The 24,134-nt window shown below is 43.4% G+C and overlaps 1 protein-coding gene across 8 annotated transcripts in view; it reads left to right on the top strand.

Annotated features, from left to right (window-relative positions):
* The window catches only part of SMG6 (SMG6 nonsense mediated mRNA decay factor), a 248,399-nt gene that overhangs the window by 11,494 nt on the left and 212,771 nt on the right, over positions 1 to 24,134 (top strand). For 7 of the 8 annotated variants that reach the window (XM_055258403.2, XM_055258404.2, XM_055258406.2 and 4 more), the window contains 3 exons: positions 80 to 158; positions 8,696 to 8,806; positions 9,572 to 9,784. In XM_055258403.2, coding sequence (XP_055114378.2) covers positions 80 to 158; positions 8,696 to 8,806; positions 9,572 to 9,784 — 403 coding nt within the window. Of the gene's footprint in view, positions 1 to 79; positions 159 to 8,695; positions 8,807 to 9,571; positions 9,785 to 24,134 lie in introns of those variants that run through there. The other variant, XM_055258407.2, reaches the window with a different exon arrangement.

Here is a 24,134-nt window from a genome sequence, read left to right as displayed (position 1 = left end):
TTAAGTATTAGGGCTATCAGGATGAATTGGGAAAAAGCTAATCTGGAACTAGCATTTTCTTATTGTTTTTCTGTTCTAGTTGGTACCTGAAGGCCCAGCACATTGCTCCCAAGAATGGGCGCCCCTATAACCAGTTGGCTTTGCTGGCAGTGTATACGGTAAGAAATCCTGTGGACAGGGGAGAAGTGCTTTGCAGGAAGTATCTTACAATGTGGAGTTTGATAGTATCAGTTCCTGGAGCTTCATTTCATCTCATCACTGTAGCCCAAAGAATATCCCCTCAAACTCCTTTTGTTATGGTTACTCTCAGAATTAAGTTGTCAGGGATTCCTCACTTCACTTAACTCTGTACTTCGTCTATCCACTTACCACTGCACTTAAATTCCTGAGGGAATGCTCATGCTCCAGCTAAACACCATTCTTTGTTTCTGACCAGAGCTTCCTCTCTGAATTTTGTCTTGATTCTCTTCCCTTTCTGTTAAACTAGGCAACTCATTCTAGAAGAAAAATAAGGTTTACTTCTCTCCCTTAAAGTTTTCACCTAGCTCTAAGTAGTCAGATCTTTGCTTCCTTTCCCTAGATCCTGTTACTTCTTTTAACTTTTTATCTAAGGTGCCTCCTTAGCAGAAGCACAGTAAGCACCAGATTGTACCTCTCTAGGTCTAATCATTGTGCTCTAAATATGTCTCTAATGGAGAAGCGGGCCTTGGGAGCTGAGAGAGCTCCAAGGGAGAAAGCTGAATTCAAGGGGGAAAATGGGGACCAGTGGTAGGGACCAGTGGTAGGTACCAGAGGTTCCATCGTAAGAAGCAAGTAAGATGCTCATTAGCAAGGAGAAAATTTTCTTTTCTTTTTTTTTTTTTTTTAGAGAGGCAGGGTCTTGCTCTGTCACCCAGGCTGGAGTGCAGTGACACAAACTCCTGGCTCAGGTGATCCTCCTGCCTCAGCCTCCCAAGTAACTGGGACTACAGGCACACACTACTGCACCCAGATAACAAAAAGTATTTTTCTGTAGAGGAGGGGTATTGCTTTGTTGCCCAGGCTGGCCTCAAACGCCTGGGCCCAAGTGATCCTCCAGCCTCAGCCTCCCAAGCAAATTCTTAATAATTATGGATTGAAATAGTTGATTAAGTAATGTGGTTTACTGAAACACTTCTTTCAAAATTTGTTGAATCTCTCCTGTTTTTACCTCTGTCTTATTCTCTGTGATGGGTTTATGTGATTTTTTTTTCCCGCCCCTCTTTGCAGCGTTATTTTTTCTTCCCCTTTTCTCTATATCCATCTTTTCCTTATTCCTTGTGATCATTGAACAAAATGTTAATTAGAAAATACAGTTAACCATCACCTTTATCTAGTGTCAGAACATTTTCTTTTTTTTTTTTTTTTTGAGACAGAGTCTTGCTCTGTCGCCCAGGCTGGAGTGTAGTGGCGTAGTCTCGGCTCACTGCAAGCTCCGCCTCCCGGGTTCACGCCATTCTGCTGCCTCAGCCTCTCCGAGTAGCTGGGACTACAGGCGCCCGCCACCACGCCTGGCTAATTTTTTGTATTTTTAGTAGAGACGGGATTTCACCGTGTTAGCTAGGATGGCTACGATCTCCTGACCTTGTGATCCACCCACCTTGGTCTCCCAAAGTGCTGGGATTACAGGCGTGAGCCACCGCGCCCGGCCTAGTGTCAGAACATTTTCATCACCCCAAAGGAGACCTGATACTTATGCTTTCCATCCCTCCCTCCCCTCAGCCCCTGACAACCACTAGTCTGATTTCTGTCTCTGTATCTTTACCTATTCTGGATGTCTCACATAAATGGGATCGTATAACGTATGACTTTTTGCAGTTCTCTAATGATACACGATGTTGAGCATCTTTTCATATGCTTGCCATCTACATATCTTATTCAGTGAGGTGTTCAGATCTTTTGGCGCCCCCCCCCCCCACTTTTTTGCCCATTTTAAAAATTGAGTTTTTCCCTTATTTAAGAGTTCTTTGTATATTTTGGTTACAAATCCTTTATCAGGTGTGTGTTTTGCACAGTTTTCCAGACTGTGGCATGTCTTCACATTCTTCAGCAGTGTCTTTTGCAGAGCAGAAGTTTTAAATTTTAATGAAATCCATCTTACCAGTTATTTCTTTCATGGGTTATGCTTCTGGTGTTTTATTTAAGAAGTCTTCAAACCCACGGCTAACTTAATGTTGTGTTATTTTCTAGGAGTTGTATAGTTTTATGTTTTACATTTAGGTCTGTAATACATTTTGAGTTAATTTTTGTGAAAAGTGTAAGGTTCGTGTATAGATTTATTGATGCAGGTGGATATACAGTTGTTCTAGCACCATTTGTTGAAATGACTGTCCTTTCACCATTGAATTGCCTTTGCTCCTTTGTCAAAGACCAGCTGACTATATTTGCATGACTTTATTTCTGGCCTCTCTGTTGATCTATTTCTCTGTTCTTTGGTCAGTACCACACTGTCTTGGTTCCTGTAACTTTATTTATGTCTTGAAGTTCAGTAGTGTCAATCTTCCACCTTTGTTTTTCAGTATTGTATTGGCTATTCTGGATCTTTTGCCTTCCCATGTAAACTTCAGAATCAGTTTGTTGATATCCATAAACCTAGTGAGTATTAAGTGATAACTCATTGTGGTTTTTTATTGGATTCTCCTAGCAACTAATGATGTGCATCTTTTCATGTGCTGATTTGCTATTGGGAGAAATATCTATTTCATTGCTCATTGAGAAAAATTTTAATTACATACATATATATATATATGTAATAATAATAATTATTTTCTTTTGAGATGGAACCTCGCTCTGTTGCCCAGGCCGGAGTGCAGTGCTGCAGTAGTCTCGGCTTACTGTAACTTCCGCCTCCTGGGTTCAAGCTATTCTCCTGCCTCAGCCTCCAGGGTAGCTGGGATTACAGGTGCACACCACCACCCCCTGCTAATTTTTTTGTATTTTTAGTAGAGATGGGGTTTCACCATGTTGGCCAGGCTGGTCTTGAACTCGTGACCTCAAGTGATCCACCTACCTCAGCCTCACACTGGGATTATATGCGTGAGCCACCGCACCTGGCAATTTTTTAAAATTTTAATTGTAAAATAGTCATAAAATGTATCCTCTTACCCATATATATATATGTGTGTATATGTATTTAAGAGATAGGATCGCACTCTGTCAGCTAGGCTGGAGTGCAGTGACACAATCATAGCTCACTGCAGTCTTGACTTCCTGGGCTCAAGTGATCCTCTTGCCTTAGCCTCCTGATTAGCTGGGACTACAGGCACACACCACCATACCCAGGTGATATTTTGATTTTTTGTATAGACAAGATCTCACTCCGTTGCCCAGGCAGGTCTTGGAACTCCTGGCCTCAAGTGATCCTCCTGCGTTGGCCTCCCAAACTGCTGAGATTACAGGCATGAGCCGCTGCTCCCAGTCACTTAATTTATTTTTATTTATTTATTTATTTATTTTGAGGCAGGGTCTCATTTTGTCACCCAGGCTGGGATACAGTGGCATGACCTCAGCTCACTGCAGCCTCGACCTCCCAGGTTCAAGCTATTCTCCTGCCTCAGCCCCGCAAATAGCTGCAACTACAGGTACCCACCACCACACCTGGCTAATTTTTTTTTTTCTTTTCTGAGACAGAGTCTCGCTGTGTTGCCCAGGCTGGAGTGTAGTGGTGCGATCTTGGCTCACTGCAAGCTCTGCCTCTCGGGTTCACGCCATTCTCCTGCCTCAGCCTCCCAAGTAGCTGGGACTGCAGGCGCCTGCCAACACACCCGGCTAATTTTTTGTATTTTTAGTAGAGACGGGTTTTCACCATGTTAGCCAGGATGGTCTCAATCTCCTGACCTCGTGATCCACCCACCTCGGCCTCCCAAAGTGCTGGGATTACAGGCGTGAACCACCGCACCCGGCTGCTCGCCCCTGGCAAATTTTTTTATTTTTTGTAGAGGTGGGATTTCACCATGTTATCCAAGCTGGTCTTGAACTTCTGAGCTCCTAAGTGATCTGCCCACCTCAGCCTCTCAAAGTGCTAGGATACAGGTGTGAGCCACCAGCCCTGCCTATCTTACCCACTTTTTTTTTTTTTTTTTTTAATTGAGAGAAGGTCTCTGTCACCCAGGCTGGAGTGCAGTGGCCTGATCTTGGCTCACAGCAACCTCTGCCTCCCAGGCTCAAGTGATCCTCCCACCCTAGCCTCCCAAGTAGCTGGGACCACAGGCACATGCCACCCCACTTGGCTAAATTTTTTGTATTTTTGGTAGAGATTTCGTTTCACTATGTTGCTCAGGCTGGTCTTGAACTCCTGACTTCAAGCTAGCCACCTGCCTCAGCCTCCCAAAGTGCTGGGATTACAGGCATGAGCCACCGCTCCCGGGCTGTCTTGCTCTTTTTCTTTTTTTTGAGATGGAGTCTCGCTCTGTGGCCCAGGCTGGAGTGCAGTGGCATGATCTTGGCTCACTGTAACCTCCACCTCCCGGGTTCAAGTGATTCTCCTGTCTCAGCTTCCTGAGTAGCTGGGACCACAGACTTATACCACCACGCCTGGCTAATTTTTGTATTTTTAATGGAGACGGGGTTTCGCCATGTTGGCCAGGCCGGTCTCGAACTCCAGACCTCAGGTGATCCATCCACTTTGGCCTCCGAAAGTGCTGGGATTACAAGCGTGAGCCACCGTGCCCGGCCTGTCTTACCCATTTTTAAGTGTAGCTTCAGTAGCATTAAGTACATTCATATTGTAGTGTAACCAATCTCCAGAATGCTCTTCATTTTACAAAACTGAAACTCCGTGTCTATTAAATAACAGCTCCCACTTCTGTCTTCGCACAACCTCTGCAACTACCCTTCTGCTTTCTGTCACCATGAATTTGGCTACTCTAGGTACCTCATATAAGTGGAATTATACAGTATTTGTCCTTTTGTGACTGGCTTATTTCACTTAGCTTAGGTCCTCAAGGTTCATCCATGTTGTAGCATGTGTCAGAATTTCCTCCTTTTGGAGGGTGAATTATATTTCATTGTGTATATATACCACATTTTATATGTGCATTCACCCATTGATGGATACTTGGATTGCTTCCATCTGTTGGCTATTGTGAATAATGCCGCAGTGAACATGGGTGTTCAGATAAAATCTCTTCAAGACCCTGCTTCCATTTCTTCTGGGTACATACCCAGAAAACGAATTACTAGATCATATGGTAATTCTGATTTTAGTTTTTTAGAACAACCATATTATTTTCCATAGCAGCTACACCATTTTACATTCCAACCAACAGCATACAAGGCTTCTGATTTCTCCACTTTCTTGCCAACACTTGTTATTTTCTGCTTTTCTGATAGTAGCCATCGTAATGGTGGTGAGGTGATATCAAATTATGGTTTTAATTTATGTTTCCCTAATGATTAGCATTTTTTCATATGCACATTGGTCATTTGCATATCATCTTTGGAGAAATGTCTATTCAAGTCCTTTGTCCATTTAAAAATTGTTATTTTATCTTTTGTGTTGTCAAGATGTATGAGTTCTTTATATATTCTGGATGCTAGACCTTTATTAGATATATAATTTGCAAACATCTTCTTCCATTTTGTGGATTGTCTTTTCATTCTGTTGAGAATATCTTTTGATGCACAAGTGTTTTTTAATTTTGTTGAAGTCCAGTTTATCTTTTTTCTTTTGTTCTTTGCACTTTTGATGTCATAGCTATGAAACCATTACCAAATCCAAGGTTTAGAAAATTTACCTCTACGTTTTCTTCTAAGAGTTTTAGACTTTTATCTCTTATATTTAGGTCTTTGATTAATTTTAGGTTAATTTTTATATATAGTATGAGGTAAAGGTCCAACTTCATTCTTTTACATGTGGTTATTACATTCTCTCAGCACCATTTGTTGAAGAGACTGTTCTTTCTTCATTGAATGGTCTTGGTTCCCTTGTCAAAAGTCACTTTATATGTGGGTTTGTTTCTGAACTCTCAGCTTTCTTCCATTGATTTATATGACATTCCTCATGCCAGTACCACAGCTGTTTTAGTTACTGTAGGTTTGTGGTAAGAAAAATTGGGAAATGTGAGTCCCCTAACTCTGTTTTGTTTTTTTTTTTTCCCAAGACTGTTTTGGCCATTTGAGGTCCCTTGTAATTACATATGGATTTTAGGATCAGCTTTTTCATTTTTGCAAAATCATTGGAATTTTGATAAGGTTGCACTGAATCTGTAGATTGCTTTGGGAAATATTGCCATCTTCAAAATATTAAGCCTTCTAATTCATGAACACAGGGTGTCTTTTCATTTACTTCGTTCTTTAATTTCTTTTAACCCTGTGTATAATAAGTTTTGCACTTCCTTGGTTAAATGTATACCTAAGTATGTCATTCTTTTTGATGCTTTTGCAAAAGGAATTGTTTTCTTTTTTTTCTCTCTCTTTCTCCCTGTTTTTTTAGACAGGGTCTCGGCCAGGTGGGGTGGCTCACACCTGTAATCCCAGCACTTTGGGAGGCTGAGGTGGGTGGATCACTTGAGGTCAGGAGTTCGAGACCAGCCTGGCCAACTTGGTGAAACCTCATCTCTACTAAAAATATAAAAATTAGCCAGGTGTGGCGGCACACACCTGTAGTCCCGGCTACTCGGGAGGCTGAGGCGGGAGAATTGCTCGAATCTGGGAGGTGGAGTTTGCAGTGAGCTGAGATCATGCCACTGCACTCCAGCCTGGACAACAGAGCGAGACTTCGTCTCAAAAAAGAAAAAAAAAAGGAAAAGAGGGTCTCACTGTGTTGCCAAGATTGGTCTTGAGCTCCTGGCTTCAAGTGAGTCTCCTCCCTCTGCGTCCCAAAGTGCTGGGATTATAGGCCTGAGCCATTACGCCTAGCCAGAAATTGTTTTCTTAATTTCTTTTTTTCAGATTGCTCATTGCTAGTATATAGAGATGTAACTGAATTTCGTGTGTTGATCTTGTATGTTGCAACTGTGCTGAATTCCCTCAATGGCTTTTTGTCGTTTGAATTAAATTTTCTTTTTCACAGACCTCTGACCTAGATTCGCACTTCCTTCAAGTTCTTTTCCTCTATCCCTCTTTTTTTCTGTCTGTCTCCTCTTAGTTGTCTGTTAGCAACAATTTCCCAACTTTTCTGCCAATTCCAATCAGTCAGTCATTCTGTCTCTTCCAATCAGCGAATCTCAGGTATTTATTGAGAACACAACATGTGTACGGTGCTTTGCTAGATGCCAGGAATGATAAAATATTAAGTTACTTTCTTCCCTGAAAAAAAAATGTGTTGAGAAAACAAGTGAGATGTATAGACAGTGATGCAAATTAGACTTGATAAATATGTAATTGATTGTTAGATGCACCATTATCTTCTGTTCCACTAAGAAAAATGCTGCAAATTAAAATAAGACATGACAATGGATACCGATTGTAAGTTGTATCTCTGTTTTGGAAATTTTTTCATATGAAAAAATATTTTATAGAATTAATATAATACAGTCTCAAATCAGGTGAGTAGTGTAGATAGAAATTAGTATGGATTGGAATAATAATAAAAATAGCTACCAATTAACTGTAATGGTGTGTCAAATATTCTGTTAAACTATATGCATTATATAAATTTAATCTTTTTGGGAGCCATATGTTGTAAACATTTCCATTTTGCAAACAAGGAAACCTCTCTAGGTTAACGTGTTGTGTCATACCTAGTAAATGCAAGACCCAATTCAGACTCAGGCACTGACCTTAGAACCTGCACCTCTAGCCATGCCAGGTGAATATAAGATAGGAGTTTTGAAGAATGAGTAGACGCTAGGGAGAGAGAGAAGCTAGCATTTTAAATGTATTTTGAAACAGTTATGGAAAACATTGAAAGTGTACATGAAGTTGAAGAAAAAGTGAGAAAGCCTTTTGGATATTCTTTCTGCCTTTGTTTCAATGTTTTCCTTTTTCCTTCTTTCTGACCCACTTCCTTTTTCTTTACTTCTTCTTTTCCCTATTAATTGCTTATAAATAGACTTGCTGAATTTCTTGAATAATATCCATAAAATGTTCAACTCAGCTACTAATTGTTTATTTTAAAAAATTGTCAATAACAATGGCAACATCATTGATTAAGTACAGTTAAGTGTGAGACAGTGAACACTTTGTAAACCTGAGGATACTCCTCCATTGGGTATTATTACTCCCATTGTAATTTTGAGGATATAGGAACTCAGGAAGATTATTACATAATAATATAATAATCTTGGAGACTTTTGTCCAAAGTTTCCAAGTCAACTCCTTGATTAGCCAGTATTTGGACCAAGGTCTGTCTGGCTTGTAATTTTGTGACTTCATTATACCATACTGACTCTCTGATAAGAACAGGAAATATAAAGTGAATTGAACATCATGCTTTCTCTAAGAACAAGATGTAATTTCTGTTTATATTTTAAGAGGCTGTTTATTCCTTTCTCTGCTTATGAGTACTTGGTTCTTGGAGCACGTCTGCATGTAAGATATAATACTGTGTAAGAAGAGATCTGTGATGTAATTGCAATGGCTTCTCCCGTGGATAGCATTTCTGATTTTGTTGTTGGGATTCCTCTCAGTTTGGGAGACAGGCTGGGAGAGATGGTAGGGTTTCCTGAGTCAGCTGCCTCTTGCTGGAGTTAGGACGAGAATTGGTTGACTGAATGTCTCTGGCCTCTTTCCACAGAGGAGGAAGCTTGACGCTGTCTATTACTATATGCGCAGTTTAGCTGCCAGCAACCCTATCCTGACTGCCAAGGAGAGTCTCATGAGCTTGTTTGAAGAGACCAAGCGGAAGGTGAGTGGGGATGTGGCAGAACCCTTCCTTCCTCGAATAATGCATTTCCATGAGTGTTGGTGTGCCCTAGCTCTGCGCACTGGCAGGATGGTAGCCAATGAGGTTTATCCACGGTGCAATTATTGCTCAGTGTCTGTGTGTCCTCAGGGAATGACTCATAGTGTCCTTAAATGGTCCCATCAGACTGTGCTGATGGGTAGTTGGTCAGCCCCTGTGCAGAACAAAACTGTGATCTTCAGGAGAGCTTTCAGGGGGCCCCTGGATGTACATGTACATGTTCTACAGCATTCAGTCTACAGAATTAATAACTTTATGAGACAAAGCAGATGACACTCTGCTACTTTGGGACTGTGGTACAGTCTTTTTATTGTCAAATAAATACAGGTGAGGTGAGGCTTTTCTCTTTGTAAGCTGAATCTCAGGAGAGTCTGAGCTCATGTGTGTTTTTTGTTTTTGAGATGGAGTTTTGCTCTTGTTGCCCAGGCTGGAGTGCAATGATGTGATCTCGGCTCACTGCAACCTCTGCCTCCCGGATTTGAGTGATTCTCATGCCTCAGCCTCCGCAGTAGCTAGGATTACAGGTGTGCACCACCACACCCAGCTAATTTTGTATTTTTAGTAGAGACAGGGTTTCACTGTGTTGGTCAGGCTGGTCTCAAACTCCTGACCTCAAGTGATCCACCTGCCTCGGTGTCTCTAAGTCCTGGGATTACAGGCGTGAGCCACTCCCCAGGCCATGAGCTAATGTGTTTGTATGTTATATAGGCAGAGCAGATGGAAAAGAAGCAACATGAGGAATTTGAACTGAGCCCTGACCAATGGCGGAAAGGAAAGAAGTCTACTTTGCGGCATGTTGGAGATGACACCACTCGCCTGGAGATCTGGATTCATCCATCCCATCCACGGTCTTCCCAGGGCACTGAGTCTGGGAAAGATTCTGAGCAAGAGAATGGGCTGGGCAGCCTGAGTCCCAGTGATGTAAGTTCCTGAGAATGATGTAACGAGCCAAACTGGCTCAGTAAGCCTGGGTGCCCTGGTTCATACAGCTGTGAGGCACAGATACTTCCTACTGATTGCAAGGAAGGCAAACCACTCGTGGCTCCCTGATGGTCTTTTCCCTTCTCATGTACGCTTCCTTTATCTTTGTTATGTACTTCCCTCTCTCACCACTATGTGTCACTGCAGAATTTAGTACAAGTAGGATTAGAATTTTTTTGTTTTTTGGTTTTTTTTTGCTGCTTTTTGTTCAGCATCATCAACATGATGCTTTAGGATTCTATGTGGGATTTTGTACTTATCTTTTCCTCTTGGTTGACCTTATATTCCGAGAACGAACTAAAGTAGCATGGATAGGTTGGTTAGTCTGATTTGCGATTGGCTTTCTATAGGATATCCTCTTATAACTCTTGGGCGGGGATTTTTTCCTTTAAGCCAGGAGAAATGACAGTAGAAAATCACAGGCTTGTTTAGAAGATTTCTCCTCTTCATTGACTCAGTAAGTAATTATCGACAGTGTGCCAGTCACTAAAGATACAGTGAACGAGATCTCTTGCTGTCTCAGTGCATTCTAGTGGACACAGGAGACTGAGCAGTGTAATTAATTTTGTTTTTGGGGTACACACCCAGGATATGAGAGCACATAGCCATGGGACCAAAGCAGCCTTTGGTCAATTGAAGTATAAAGAACAAGTAGGAGTTAGCTTGAGAAGGAAAGGGAGGTGGTAAAGTGATTCCCAGGCAAAGGAAATAGCATATGCGAAGGGCTGAGGCTGGCAGGGGGAGAGAGAGCACGGTAGGTGGAAAACTGCAGTGGCTGGTTCATTGCGTCTTAAGGGTAAAATTCACCCAGTGGGTGGTGTAAGCTGGGGCTAGATGTTGAAGGGTCATACGATAAATTATTTGACCTTTATCCTGAAAATAGTAGGGAGCTATTGGATGCTTTAAATAAGGGAATAACATCTGCTCTTCAGAAATACAACCCTGGCTGCTTTGTAAAATGTTTGAAGAGTAAGACTGGAAATAGGAGACAAGGAGGGTGCTGCGGTAGTTCCAAGTGAGATATGAAAAAGACTTGAACCAAGAAATGGCTTTGGAGATGGGAAGAAGTGAACAGACACAAGCCATATTATTACAGTAGAATCCAAAAGACGTGGTTGAACGTGGGGAGCTCAGGGAGAAGAAAGAGTCAAGGTCTGGTGTGGTGGCCAAGGCAGGAGGATCGCTGGAGCCTAGGAATTCAGTAGCAGCCTGGGCAGCAAAACGAGGCTTCTGTCTCTACAAAAAAATTTTCAAAATTAGCTGGGCATGGTGATGTGGGCCTCTAGTCCTAGCTACTCAGGAGTCTGAGGCAGGAGGATTGCTTGAGTCCAGGAGTTCAAGGCTATCATGAGCTGTGATCCAGCCTAGGTGCCAGAGCAAGACCCTGTCTCAGAAAAGTCAAGAATGAGCCCAAGAGCGTCAAGGCTGCACCACTGCACTGCAGCCTGAGTGATGAGTGAGACTCTGCCTTCCAAAAAATAAATGAATACAATCAAAAACAGGGTCGATCTCTGTTGCTCAGGCCGGAGTGCAGTGATGCGATTGAAATCCTGAGTTCCAGTGATCTTCCTGCCTCAGCCTCCTGAGTTGCTAGGACTATAGGCACATGCCACCACACCCAGCTAATTTTTTGTAGAGATGGAGACTTGCCCTGCTGCCCAGGCTGGTCTCAAACTCCTGGCCTCAAGCAGTCCTCCCATGGCCTCCCAAAGATCTGGGATTACAGGCATGAGGTGTATCATGTCTGTCCCATTTTATTTCTGATTATACAAATAATAGATGAATATATTTTTGGTAAAAACTTTAAATACTTGTAGGTAGACTACAACGTGGTAATTTGTTTTCTGAACTATTGATGAAGCTATTTATATATTTTTAGCTTGTACATCATCCTTGGGTAACTATTTCCCTTAATTTTCTTTAAATTTAAATCTTTGAGTTTGGGCTTTTCATTTTAGGCTACTAGCCCTTGAAGAAATCTGCAGTTTCTGGCCTGGCGCAGTGGCTCACTCCTGTAATCCCAGCACTTTAGGAGGCCAAGGCGAGCAGGTCACTTGAGGTCAGGAGTTCGAGACCAGCCTGGCCAACATGGTGAAACCCTGTCTCTATTAAAAATACAAAAAAATTAGCTGGGTGTAGGCCGGGCACGGTGGCTCACGCCTGTAATCCCAGCACTTTGGGAGGCCGAGGCGGGCGGATCACGAGGTCAGGAGATCGAGACCACGGTGAAACCCCGTCTCTACTAAAAATACAAAAAAATTAGCCAGGCGTGGCGGCGGGCGCCGGTAGTCCCAGCTACTCGGAGAGGCTGAGGCAGGAGAATGGCGTGAACCCGGGAGGCGGAGCTTGCAGTGAGCCGAGATTGCGCCACTGCACTCCAGCCTGGGCAACAGAGCGAGAGTCCGTCTCAAAAAAAAAAAAAAAAAAAAAATTAGCTGGGTGTGCAGTGCACTCCTGTAATCCCAGCTACTTGGGAGGCTGAGGCAGGAGAGTTGCTTGAACCCGGGAGGGGGAGGTTGCAGTGAGCTGAGATCGTGCCACTGCACTCCAGCCTGGGCAAAGAAGGCAGACTTTGTCTCAAAAAAAAAAAAAAAGAAGAAATCTGCAGTTTCATAACTTTTCATTTATCTAGCCAGGAAACCACACTGCCATTTTTACCTGCTTTCTCAGGCCCAAGTTAGCTTCCTATATATTTTTTTTTCTCTCACAGTAGGTCCCAAGAGCTTAGCTTGCTTTCTCTGTTCCTTGGAACACACACATTGATAAGAAGTAAGCATTGAGGATAGAGAAATTAAAATAACCAAAAATGATTTTTAACTTCAAAGAGCACTTGGTCATGTGAGGAAGACATAGGTGTGTCATTATAGTTCTGTGTGGTAAGTACTGTGATAAAGGCAAGCATGAGAGGCTTCGGGAGCATGCAATTGGAACACCTAATCCAGTCATGGTTAGGGAAGGCTGGGGCGAGGCCGCATTTTGCAGCTTAAAGATGATGTAAAGGCATTTCTACATGGAGGCATGAAAATGTGGATGAGGCATGGAGGCTTCAGGAACTGCGAGTAGTTCAGTATGGCTGGAGTCTAGAGTGTGAGAAGTTCTTCTGTGAGTGACTTGAGTCATGCTTGACATGTTCCTTTCCTCTGTTCCCACATCCAGTCAGTACCACCTGGTATTAGGAGGTGGATACTGTTGAATCCACCTCCTAATCGTAACTTGAAGCCATCCACTTCTTTCTTATTGCTGCCATCATAGTTCAAGCTATCACCATTTCAGTAATCCATATACTGTGGAAAGAAGTCCGTAATGGTCTTTTCAGATTTATTCCTGGTCCTCTTCTGGCCTTTCTTTTTAGACAGTAACCCAAATGAATGAACTTCCAAATACCCATTTCTTTTTTTTTTTTTTTTTTTTGAGACAGAGTCTTGCTCTGTCGCCCAGGCTGGAGTGCAGTGGCGCAATCTCGGCTCACTGCAAGCTCTGCCTCCCGGGTTCACGCCATAGTCCTGCCTCAGCCTCTACGAGTAGCTGGGACTACAGGTGCCTGCCACCACGCCCGGCTAATTTTTTGTATTTTTAGTAGAGACAGGGTTTCACTGTGGTCTCGATCTCCTGACGTCGTGATCCGCCCGCCTCGGCCTCCCAAAGTGCTGGGATTACAAGCGTGAGCCCACCGTGCCTGGCCTAAATACCCATTTCTGATCATGCCACTCCCTTCTTGAAAGTGTTTAGTTATTTCTGTTTGCTCTTACAATCAGGTGTAAAATCCTTGACATAGTCCACTGGGCCCCTCATGATCTGGCTCCTGCTACTTCAAATCTTACACTTTTCGTACTTTTCTTTCTTTGTTACTGTGATCCAGCCACTCTGGCTTCTTTCTTGAAGGATCCAAGCTCTTTTCTGGCTCCTGGCTGTTGCACATATCTCTCCCCGCAACGCACTTACCTCTCACTGGTATTTCTGCCTTTATCAGTCACTTTCTTTCTTACCCTTCAGGTCTCAGCCTAAATGTCACGTTTTCAAGGAAGCGTTTCCTGATCCCTGAGACTGGCCATTTCGCCTTTGTAATACCACATTTCTGGTTTAAGTGCTTTTAAGTGTAGTTTTGTGCACATCTTTCCCTGGCTAGATTGAAGGCTCTGTGAGAGTAGAGTCACATCTAGTGTGTTCACTTCTTTGTCCCCAGTGTCTGCATATGGAAGATTCTAAATAAATCTTAGTTGATACACGAATGAGGGGAAGAGCAGTGAGGGATGAGGCTAGAGAAGGTAGCAGGGGCCAGGTCCTTCATAAATATTTTGAAGTTTGGCTGTCAGGTATTGAGGGCTTTTAATTTTTTTGGAGCTGTGTTGGTCATGTTTAAAAATTGATATATAATTGTACATATTTATGGACTACATGTGATATTTTTATACGTGCATAGAATGTGTAATGATCAAATCAGAGTATTTAGAATATCCTTCACATCAAACATTAGTCATTTAGGTACTAAGGATTTTAAGCAGAGGGATGATATAATTGGATTTCTATAATGATCACTCTTTCCAATACTTCTAGTGCTGGAACAAATTTAGTTTTAAAAGGAACTTTTCAAGTTGCATAACTAATAACAATTCATTGGCTCAAAATTAAACAGAAATGTGTATATAGTTTAGGCTGGGTGCGGTGGCTCACGCCTGTAATGCCAGCACTTTGGGAGGCCAAAGCGGGCCAATCACCTGAGGTCAGGAGTTCGAGACCAGCCTGGCCAATATGGTGAAACCCCGTCTGTACTAAAAATACAAAAAAATTACCCAGGCGTAGTGGTGTCTGCCTGTAATCCCAGCTACTCGGGAGGCTGAAGCAAGAGAATCACTTGAACCCGGGAGGCGGAGGTTGCAGTGAGCCAAGATCGCACCATTGCACTCCAGCCTGGGTGACAGAGGGAGACTTTGTCTCAAAAAAAAAAAAAAAAGTATGTATAGTTTAAAGTGGCAGTCACTTGTATTCTTTCCTTCAGAGACATCACTGTTAACTGATTGATGTCCTTCCAGACCTTTTTCTAAGCATTTATAAGTGTATACGCGTATGCACATACCTGTAAAAACATGAAATGCATTATAAAATTTTTTTTTGAGAGACAGGATCTCCCTCTGTTTCCCAGGCTGGAGTGCGGTGGCATGGTCACGGCCCACTGGAGCCTCTATTTCCTGGGCTCAAGTGATCCTCCTGCCTTAGTCTTCTGAGTAGCTGGAACTGCAAGCATGCGCCACCATGCCTGGCTAATTTTTACAAAATGATTTGTAGAGATGGGATTTCCTTATGTTGCTCAGGCTGGTCTCAAACTTTTAGGTTCAAGTGATCCTCCCACCTTTGCCTCACAAAATGTTTGGATTATAGGTGTGAGCCACCAAGCTTGGCTGAAATACATTTTTTAACAAAAAGGGGGATAGTACTATATATAACAATCTGCAACTTACTTTTTAAAATTATTATTTGGACATAAATTATTCCTGCTATAATGCAATATATACATTCCTAAAAATTACTGTTCTGTGCAAAATCATGCAATAAAAACCACACAGGGCTTGTGCAGAAAATGGAGTTAGGAGCACAACCCTCAAAAAACTTTCTCAGTGACATAGTGAAAAAGATAGGAGCCTGATTTAAAACTGTTGTACAATTTTATACATGTGAAATGGTTAAGAAATACGTAAATACAGCTGGGCGTGGTGGCTCACGCCTATAATCCCAGAACTTTAGGAGGCCAAGGTGGGCAGATCACGAGGTCAGGAGATCGAGACCATCCTGGCTAACATGGTGAAACCTCGTCTCTACTAAAAATACAAAAAATTAGCTGGACGTGGTAGCAGGCACCTGTAGTCCCAGCTACTTGGGAGGCTGAGGCAGGAGAATGACGTGAACCCGGGAGGCGGAGCTTGCAGTGAGCCGAGATCGCGCCAGTGCACTTCAGCCTGGGCGACAGCAAAACTCTGTCTCAAAAAATAGATAAATAAATAAATGTGTAAATACTACATTAAACATAGCACTTTACCTTGAAAAAGACATAAAGTAGGCCGGGTGCAGTGGCTCATGCCTGTAATCCCAACACTTTGGGAGGCCAAGGTGGGCGATCACCTGAGGTTGGGAGTTCGAGACCAGCCTGACTAACATGGAGAAACCCCATCTCTACTAAAAATACAAAATTAGCCAGGTGCGTGCCTGTAATCCCAGCTACTCAAGAGGCTGAGGCAGGAGAATCGCTTGAACCCGGGAGGTGGAGGTTGTGGTGAGCCGAGATTGTGCCATTGCACTCCAGCCTGGACAACAAGAGTGAAACTCCGTCTCAAAAACAAAAAAAAAAAGACATATAGTTGGCATGTGGAAGTGGACTTGGGAAGGGTTACAGCTTGTGAGTTATTGTGAAGTAATAGAAGGAGGGTTACTTAAAATTTGATGGACAGAGGCCAGGTGCAGTGGCTTACGCCTGTAATCCCAGCATTTTGGGAGGCCGAGGTGGGTGGATCACCTGAGGTCGGAGGTTCGAGACCAGCCTGACCAACATAGTGAAACCCTGTCTCTACTAAAAACACAAAAAATAAGCTGGGTGTGATGACATATGCCTGTAATCCCAGCTACTGTGGAGGCTGAGGCGGGAGAATCACTTGAACCTGGAAAATGGAAGTTGTAGTGAGCCAAGATCGCACCATTGCACTCCAGCCTGGGCAACAAGAGCAAAATTCAAAAACAAAACAAAACAAAAAAACATTTGCTGGACAGTTGTAACAGCAGATGTGGATAGGCGTGGCTCATAACACATGATCATGTGGTGAACTGGGGTAGCTGTAGATGTTTGGGGCGTGTGCATGTGTATGTTTTGTGTATTCCTGTGCAGCTTGATTCAACTGGATGCAGTTCTCTGTGTTCACCTGGTGTTTCTTGTAAACAAAATCACATATAAGCAAAGGCAAAGTTTGTGTTATGCCCAAATTGTTCGTTTATGTATTTATGGCAATGAAACAAATTCTCATTTTCAAAATGAACATTATAGCAGAACTGGGTGATTAGCCTTAATTGGAATTGTTCCTTTGACAACTCCTAGAGAATTTCTAGCACAGACTGCTTAAATTTAGATCCATGAGTAAACAAAGTTTGGCTTCAGGTGGTTGTTAGTAACAGTGGTAACATCCCAACTAGTCTGTTCTCTGCCAAGCATTTGCTCTGGATCTTTCTCTCTCTCTCTGAATGGTTGCAGGAGGTTAGCTTGTAGGTTGTTGGTTTTTAGTCTTGAGATGTGGTTTGGGTTGAATATCCAGCCTGGGGAGGGACTGCCAGCCTCAACTGCAAGTAGCATCCTATTAAGATTCACATTTCAACTCTTCCACCTGCCAGCCAGGCCCCTCCAAATCCTTGTTGCCAGGGTTCTGGGCATTTGTTATTTAGTGGCTATATCTTCTGCTGTTCTTCATCTCTCTTTAGAAACGGGGTACTGCTTGTCAAATGGGTTGTTGCTGACAGTCAGGGAGTTAATTAAGGATATTAAATTACAGCATCAGAAATCATTTTCACACTGAAAAGCAAGGGTCTCTGATAGAACTGCTGAGGATTTTTTAGATCTGATTGTTTTATTATCAGCATCTTGAATAGAATGTAATACATGTCTGTCTGCTGGGGAAGAAAGCATATAGGATTGGGAGTGGTTGATAGATGATAGACTGATAGACTTTTTTTCATTTTGTTTTGTTTTGTGACAGAGTCTTGCTCTGCCTCCCAGGCTGGAGTGTAGCAGCGTGATCTCGGCTCACTGCAGCCGCCACCTCCTGAGTTCAAGTGATCTTCCAGCCTCAGCCTCCTGAGTGACTGGGATTACAGGCACGCACCACCATGCCCAGCTGATTTTTGTATTTTTAGTAGAGATGGGGTTTCACCATGTTGGCCAGGCTGGTATTGAACTCCTGACCTCAAGTGATCTACCCACCTTGGCCTGCCAAAGTGCTGGGATTACCGGCGTCAGCCACCATGCCCGGCTCGTATTCTTTATATATGTAGGAAGGAGCACAACCCTTAAAACACTTCCTCAGTGACATAATTAAAAAGATAGGAACCTACATAATTAGGTTTCTACCTTTTTTATGCTCGTGCCTATTTTTTTTTTTTTTTTGCCCATGCTTTTTTATGCCTATTCCATCCATTATGCTTAGCTAAATATGTGGACATATTAGTAGAGACCTTGTCTTGCTATGTTGCCTGGGATGGTCTCAAACTCCTAGGCTCAAGCAGTCCTCCCACCTCAGCCTTCCGAAGTGTTAGGAATACAGATCTGAGCCACTGCATGTGGCCAATAGGTATTTGTCTCTGAAACTTGAGTGAGTCCTCCTGCCCTGGAATGATTTGGTTTACCATTCCCAGCATTTTCTCCAACCCACTGTGACTATTCCTGCAACATGCTTGGTGCTGACTGTAGCAAATAATGTCTTTAGACAAGAGAAATGCCATTGTATATTTGGCCAAGCTCTTGTCAAACCTTCCTTCTCCTTGGCCTCTTTGAATGTTTTGTGGTTCAGTCCGAACTATACCATAGAGGCTCCTAATCTCTATTATCTAAATAGAATATAATACATGTCTGTCTGTTTTCCTTTTTCTCTATCTTATTTCACCCAACAAATGATTTTGTTTACCTTGGTCTCTCTCCTTTTGCTCTTCTTCCTTCTGTTACATATCATTATCTGTTTTATTTCTTTGCATGATGTCTTTTTTCAGGACTTGTTCAGGTCTGGAGAATTTAATGCAGTTGCCCCTGAGTTTTTGGAGTAGAAGACCGTGTTCTGGGCTCAGTGCTTAAGCAGACTGAAGTTTACCTGTTCTGTTGTGCCAGTTTTGTGCTAGGATTGTAAAGACGAATACACTATTGTTACTTTCTCTGATTGTGTAGTCTAGTGTATAGGTCAGCAAACTTTTTCTGTGAAAGGCCAGATAGTAAATTACTTTATAGGCTATACGTTCTCTGTTGCCACCACTCACCTTTACTGTTGTACCACCAAAGTAGCCATGGACAATATGTAAATGAATGAGCATGACTATTCCATTAAAACTTTATTTACAAAGACAGATGGTGGATTGAATTTGGCCTGTGGGCCTAGTTTGCCAACTTCTGTTCTAGTGGAAGAAATGGTTACATAAATAGAATACAGTATACAGTTGATTCTTGTTATTTGTGGTGGTTATGTTCTATAAATTCAATAAATTCACCACAAACACTGAATTAGTGAATACTGGATTGTTGCTCCTAAGGGAAATACAGAATTATATTCCTTCAAGCCTCTGGTCACAACATTTTAATCAACTGATCAATATATAAGTTTGCTTTTTTTGGGTTTTTTTTTTTTTTTTTTGAGACAGAGTCTCACTGTGTTGCCCAGGGTGGAGTGCAGTGGCACGGTCTCTGCTCACTGCAACCTCTGCCTCCCAGGCTCAAGCGATTCTTGTGCCTTAGCCTCCTGAGTGGCTGGGATTATAGGCGCGCGCCTGGCTAATATTTATTTATTTATTTATTTATTTTTGAGACAAAATCTCACACTGTTGCCTGAGCTGGAGTGCAATGGCGCAATCTCTGCTCGCTGCAACTTCCGCCTCCCTGGTTCAAACGATTCTCCTGCCTCAGCCTCCCGTGTAGCTGAGACTACAGGTATCCGCCACCATGCCTGGCTAATTTGTGTATTTTGGCCAGGCTGGCCTCAAACTCCTGACCTCATGATCCACCCGCCTCGGCCTCCCAAAGTGCTGGGATTAGAGGCGTAAGCCACCGCCCCCGGCCACGCCTGGCTAATTTTTATATTTTTAGTAGAGCCAGGGTGTCTCTGTGTTGTCCAGGCAGGTCATGAACTCCTGACTTCAAGTGATCCGCCCACCTCAGCCTCCCAAATTGCTGGGATTACAGGCGTGAGCCACCACGTCCGACCAGTTATATAACCTTGTTTTATGTGGGTTTCTGTTTAAAGACATCTTATTTAATGTATATTATTGATTCATTAACAAAGAGCTCACTGCCTAACAGCACTGTAACTCATAGCCGAATGAGGCTTATCTAATACACATTTTCCCTGTAAAACACATCACAGCCTTCTTGCACTTAAGGAGTCACACACTTCGGCGTGCTCCCCAAGCACAATGGCCTGGGGGCCACGTGAGACAACAAAATCACCAACAGAAATCTCAGAAATGTGATACTAAATACACCATGAAAACGACATTTTTTTTTTTTTTTTTTTTTTGAGACAGAGTTTAGCTCTGTCCCCCGTGCTGGAGTGCAGTGGCGTGAACTCAGCTCCTCCGCCTCCTGGGTTCACGCCATTCTCCTGCCTCAGCCTCCCGAGTAGCTGGGACTACAGGCGCCTGCCACCACACCTGGCTAATTTTTAGTATTTTTAGTAGAGACGGGGTTTCACTGTGTTAGCTAGGATGGTCTCAATTTCTTGACCTCGTGATCCACCCGCCTCAGCCTTCCAAAGTGCTGGGATTACAGGCGTGAGCCACCGCGCCTGGCCAAGGACACTAAGTATGACCTGAAATACGAAGGCAGAGAGTTGCTTTTTCTGACCTTAGTTAGCTAGGAACGTGCACGTCGGGTGACTCAAATTTTGTGCTGCTCTGTGCGTGTCTAGGAATGACTGTGAAAGCATCATGAGTAGTGATTTTGGGGTTACAAGTAAGTTTTAGCAAGCAGGTGAATTCACAATGCAAAATCCATGAATAATGAGGGTTGATTATATTGTGGTGGGTGCCAGGAGGGAGGTATGTATTGGGTACTGTGGAAACACAGAGAGAGGCTTTTGGTCTAGTCCTGGCAGAGGCATGGGTTGGGGTGAGGAGAGAGGAAAGTGCATTCAGAAGGCTTCTTGGAAAAGTTAACTGGGCAGAGTGGGAAGAGAGTGTTCCAAATAGAAGTAATAGCATGAGCAAAGACAGAAGGTGTGAAACAGCAGAGGGCTCACAGGACACCTAAATCTGTGGTAATTTGGAGGCCAATGTGAGAAAGTTGGAGGGTAGAGAGGAGGCTGAGCCTTCTGCCAGAGCCACATTCTAGTTTGGTGCCATGCTGTGCACTTGGGAGGTAGTCAGGGGGCTGATCTCCCATAAAATACCTTAGGATTCTGGAAATAATAATTTGTTTCTAGAATATCTCATTGTTTACTTGTCATGTCTGCATTGTTAATTGAGCAAAAGCAGCACTATTCCATCCATTAAATTTGGTAGGGTGGAGGTTGACTGAATCGTTTACCCCACAGTTTGCTGACTTAAAAAGTTGAAGGGCTATTCTTTTAGACAATGCTCTTAGGCATTTTGAACTCAAACATACTAGTGTCTTTCTGTGTCTTGGTTGTTGGAGGAAATTGCCAATGGTTTGGGTTAAGTAGGGCAAAGCCTTTTTTCTTTTTTTTTTTTGAGACGGAGTCTCGCCCTGTCACCCAGGCTGGAGTGCAGTGGCGCAATCTCAGATTACTGCAAGCTCCGCCTCCCGGGTTCACACCATTCTCCTGCCTCAGCCTCTCCGAGTAGCTGGGACTACAGGCGCCCGCCACCACGCCCGGCTAATTTTTTGTATTTTTAGTAGAGACGGGGTTTCACTGTGTTGGCCAGGCTGGTCTCGAATTCCTGACCTCAGGTGATCCGCCCGCCTCGGCCTCCCAAAGCGCTGGGATTACAGGCGTGAGCCACCACGCCTGGCTGCTTTTTAAAATGTATAGGCTGGTCTCAAACTCCTGGACTTGGCTGGGCATGGTGACTCACACCTGTAATCCCAGCACTTTGGAAGTCTGAGGCAGACAGGTTATTTGAGATCAGGAGTCCGAGACCAGCCTGGCCAACATGGCGAAACCCCGTCTCTACTAAAAATACAAAAATTAGCCAGGCATAGTGGTGCATGCCTGTAATTCCAGCTACTCGGGATGCTGGGAGGCGGAGGTTGTAGTGAGCCAAGATTGCACCACTGCATTCCAGCCTGGGTTTCAGAGTGAGACTGTCTCAAAAAAAAAAAACAAAAAAACAGAAGAACAATTTCCTGGACTCAAGCAATCCTGCTGCTTCAACCTCCCAAAGTGCTGGGATACAGGTGTGAGCTACCATGCCTGGCCTTATTTTTCTGTTTTATCAAAGTAACACAATTAAAGTTACACCTGTAGGCCTTCCCTCCTGTGTGTAGAAACTTCTCAAGCCACATGAATAGAGAAGAGTGAGTTGAAGAAATGTTAGGCATCTGATAGACCAGTTATTGTTTTGAAAGATTGAGTCTGAAAATGCCCATTTCGTAAGGAAGCATCTTGAACTAGTGACACCTTGGGGCATGGGGCATTAATTTGACGCCCCCTGGGCACGGAAAGTTTATGACCTTGTTTCAAAGGCTAGGGTGTAGTTGGAAAAGTGCCTAGGCTGTAATGCTGGAGTTGGTTTCTAAGTTAGTGGGAATAGAGGTTGAAAGAGATCACACAGAGGAGTGATTGCCTTTTAAAGTATTTTAATTGAAGAATTTTTTTTTTCCTTGAGACATGGTTCCTCTCTGTTGTGCAGGCTGGAGTGCAGCAGCATGATCATAGCTCACTGAAGCCTCCATCTCCCAGGCTCAAGTGGTCTTCCTGCCTCAGCCTACCGAGTAGCTGGGACTACAGGCATGTGCCACCATGCCTGGCCAGTTTGTTTTATTTTTAGTAGAGAAAGGGTCTCGCTGTGTTGCTCAGACTGGTCTCAAACTGAGCTCAAGTGATCCTCCCACCTCAGCCTCCCAAAGTGCTAGGATTACAAGCATGAGCCACTACACCTGGCCTCTAAAGAACTATTTTCAATGGGTCATATATTATGTAGGTGTATACGTGATTATCTTTCTTCTCTTGCATTATTAGTGGCATATTATACACACTGTTATATTCACCTTTTTTTTTTCGTTATTACCACTGGACTTGGGAGATCCTTCTCTGAGTAATTGCCCTCAAATCCATTGTATCTCTCTAGAGGCCGGCTGATAGCGTTCATAATTTTGTCTAGTATTTGTATGTCAGAGCCAGGATAGTGCAGAGCTTTGGAAAGTCCTGAGTTCAAGTGCTAGTTTTTTTTGTTTGTTTGTTTTTTGTTTTTTTTTTTGAGACAGAGTCTTGCTCTGTCGCCCAGGCTGGAGTGTAGTGGCGCAGTCTCGGCTCACTGCAAGCTCCGCCTCCCGGGTTCACGCCATTCTCCTGCCTCAGCCTCTCCGAGTAGCTGGGACTACAGGCGCCCGCCACCACACCCGGCTAATTTTTTGTATTTTTAGTAGAGGCGGGGTTTCACCGTGGTCTCGATCTCCTGACCTCATGATCTGCCTGCCTCGGCCTCCCAAAGTGCTGGGATTACAAGCGTGAGCCACCGCGCCCGGCCGTTTTTTTGTTTTTTTTTTTGTTTTGAGACAGAGTCTTACTCTGTCGCCCAGGCTGGAGTATAGGGGCACCATCATAGCTCACTGCAGTCTCAAACTCCTGGGCTTAAGCCATCCTCTTGCCTCGACCTCCCAAAGCATTGGGATTACAGGCGTGAGCCACCATGCCTGGCCTGAAGTCCTACTTTTATCAGATATTAGCTGCGAGACTTTGGGCATGTTCTGTAACCTGGCTGAGCTTTAGTTTTCTATCTGTAAGATGATGACAATGATAACCTTGTTTCCCTAGGGCTGGGACTCATAGTTTCTGCTTGGAAGTTTGCATGCTGCCTCTACCCAAATCTCTTGTGATTTTCTTAGAGGCTCTATTATAAGTTGAGAATGACAGTTTTCTTTCTGAGTTGGAATATGTGGCTACACAAAGTTGGATAGTATATTTTCTTTTTGCGTTTAATCAATAGACCAGCAAAGTGAAAGTTGGTTAGCAAAGGAGCATAGCTTCCCTGTGGAAAACCCAGGCCAGGTGGCCTGTAGCACAGAACTTTCACCACATGCTCAACTTGTTGTATTTGCTTGAGGGCTGTTTTTTTTGTTTTTTTTTTTAAGTGTATAGTTTTTTTGTTTTAAAAGTGTGTTATGTAGGTGGCATTTTCTTTTCTTTCTTTTCTTTTTTTGGGACAGAGTCTCATGCTATCACCCTGGGCTGGGGTGCAGTGGCACGATCTCAGCTCATTGCAACCTTCACCTCCCAGGTTCAAGTGATTCTCGTGCCTCAGCCTGCCAAGTAGCTGGGATTACAGGCACCTACCACTACACCCGGCTAATTTTTTTTTTTTTTTTTTTTTTTGAGATGGAGTCTGGCTCTGTTGCCCAGGCTGGATTGCAGTGGCACGATCTTGGCTCACTGCAAGCTCC

The sequence above is a fragment of the Symphalangus syndactylus genome, chromosome 20 (assembly GCF_028878055.3).
Source record: "Symphalangus syndactylus isolate Jambi chromosome 20, NHGRI_mSymSyn1-v2.1_pri, whole genome shotgun sequence".
Classification (NCBI taxonomy): domain Eukaryota; kingdom Metazoa; phylum Chordata; class Mammalia; order Primates; family Hylobatidae; genus Symphalangus; species Symphalangus syndactylus.
The sequence above is the reverse complement of the archived record's forward strand: the minus strand, read 5'-3'. Positions and strand labels throughout refer to the sequence as shown.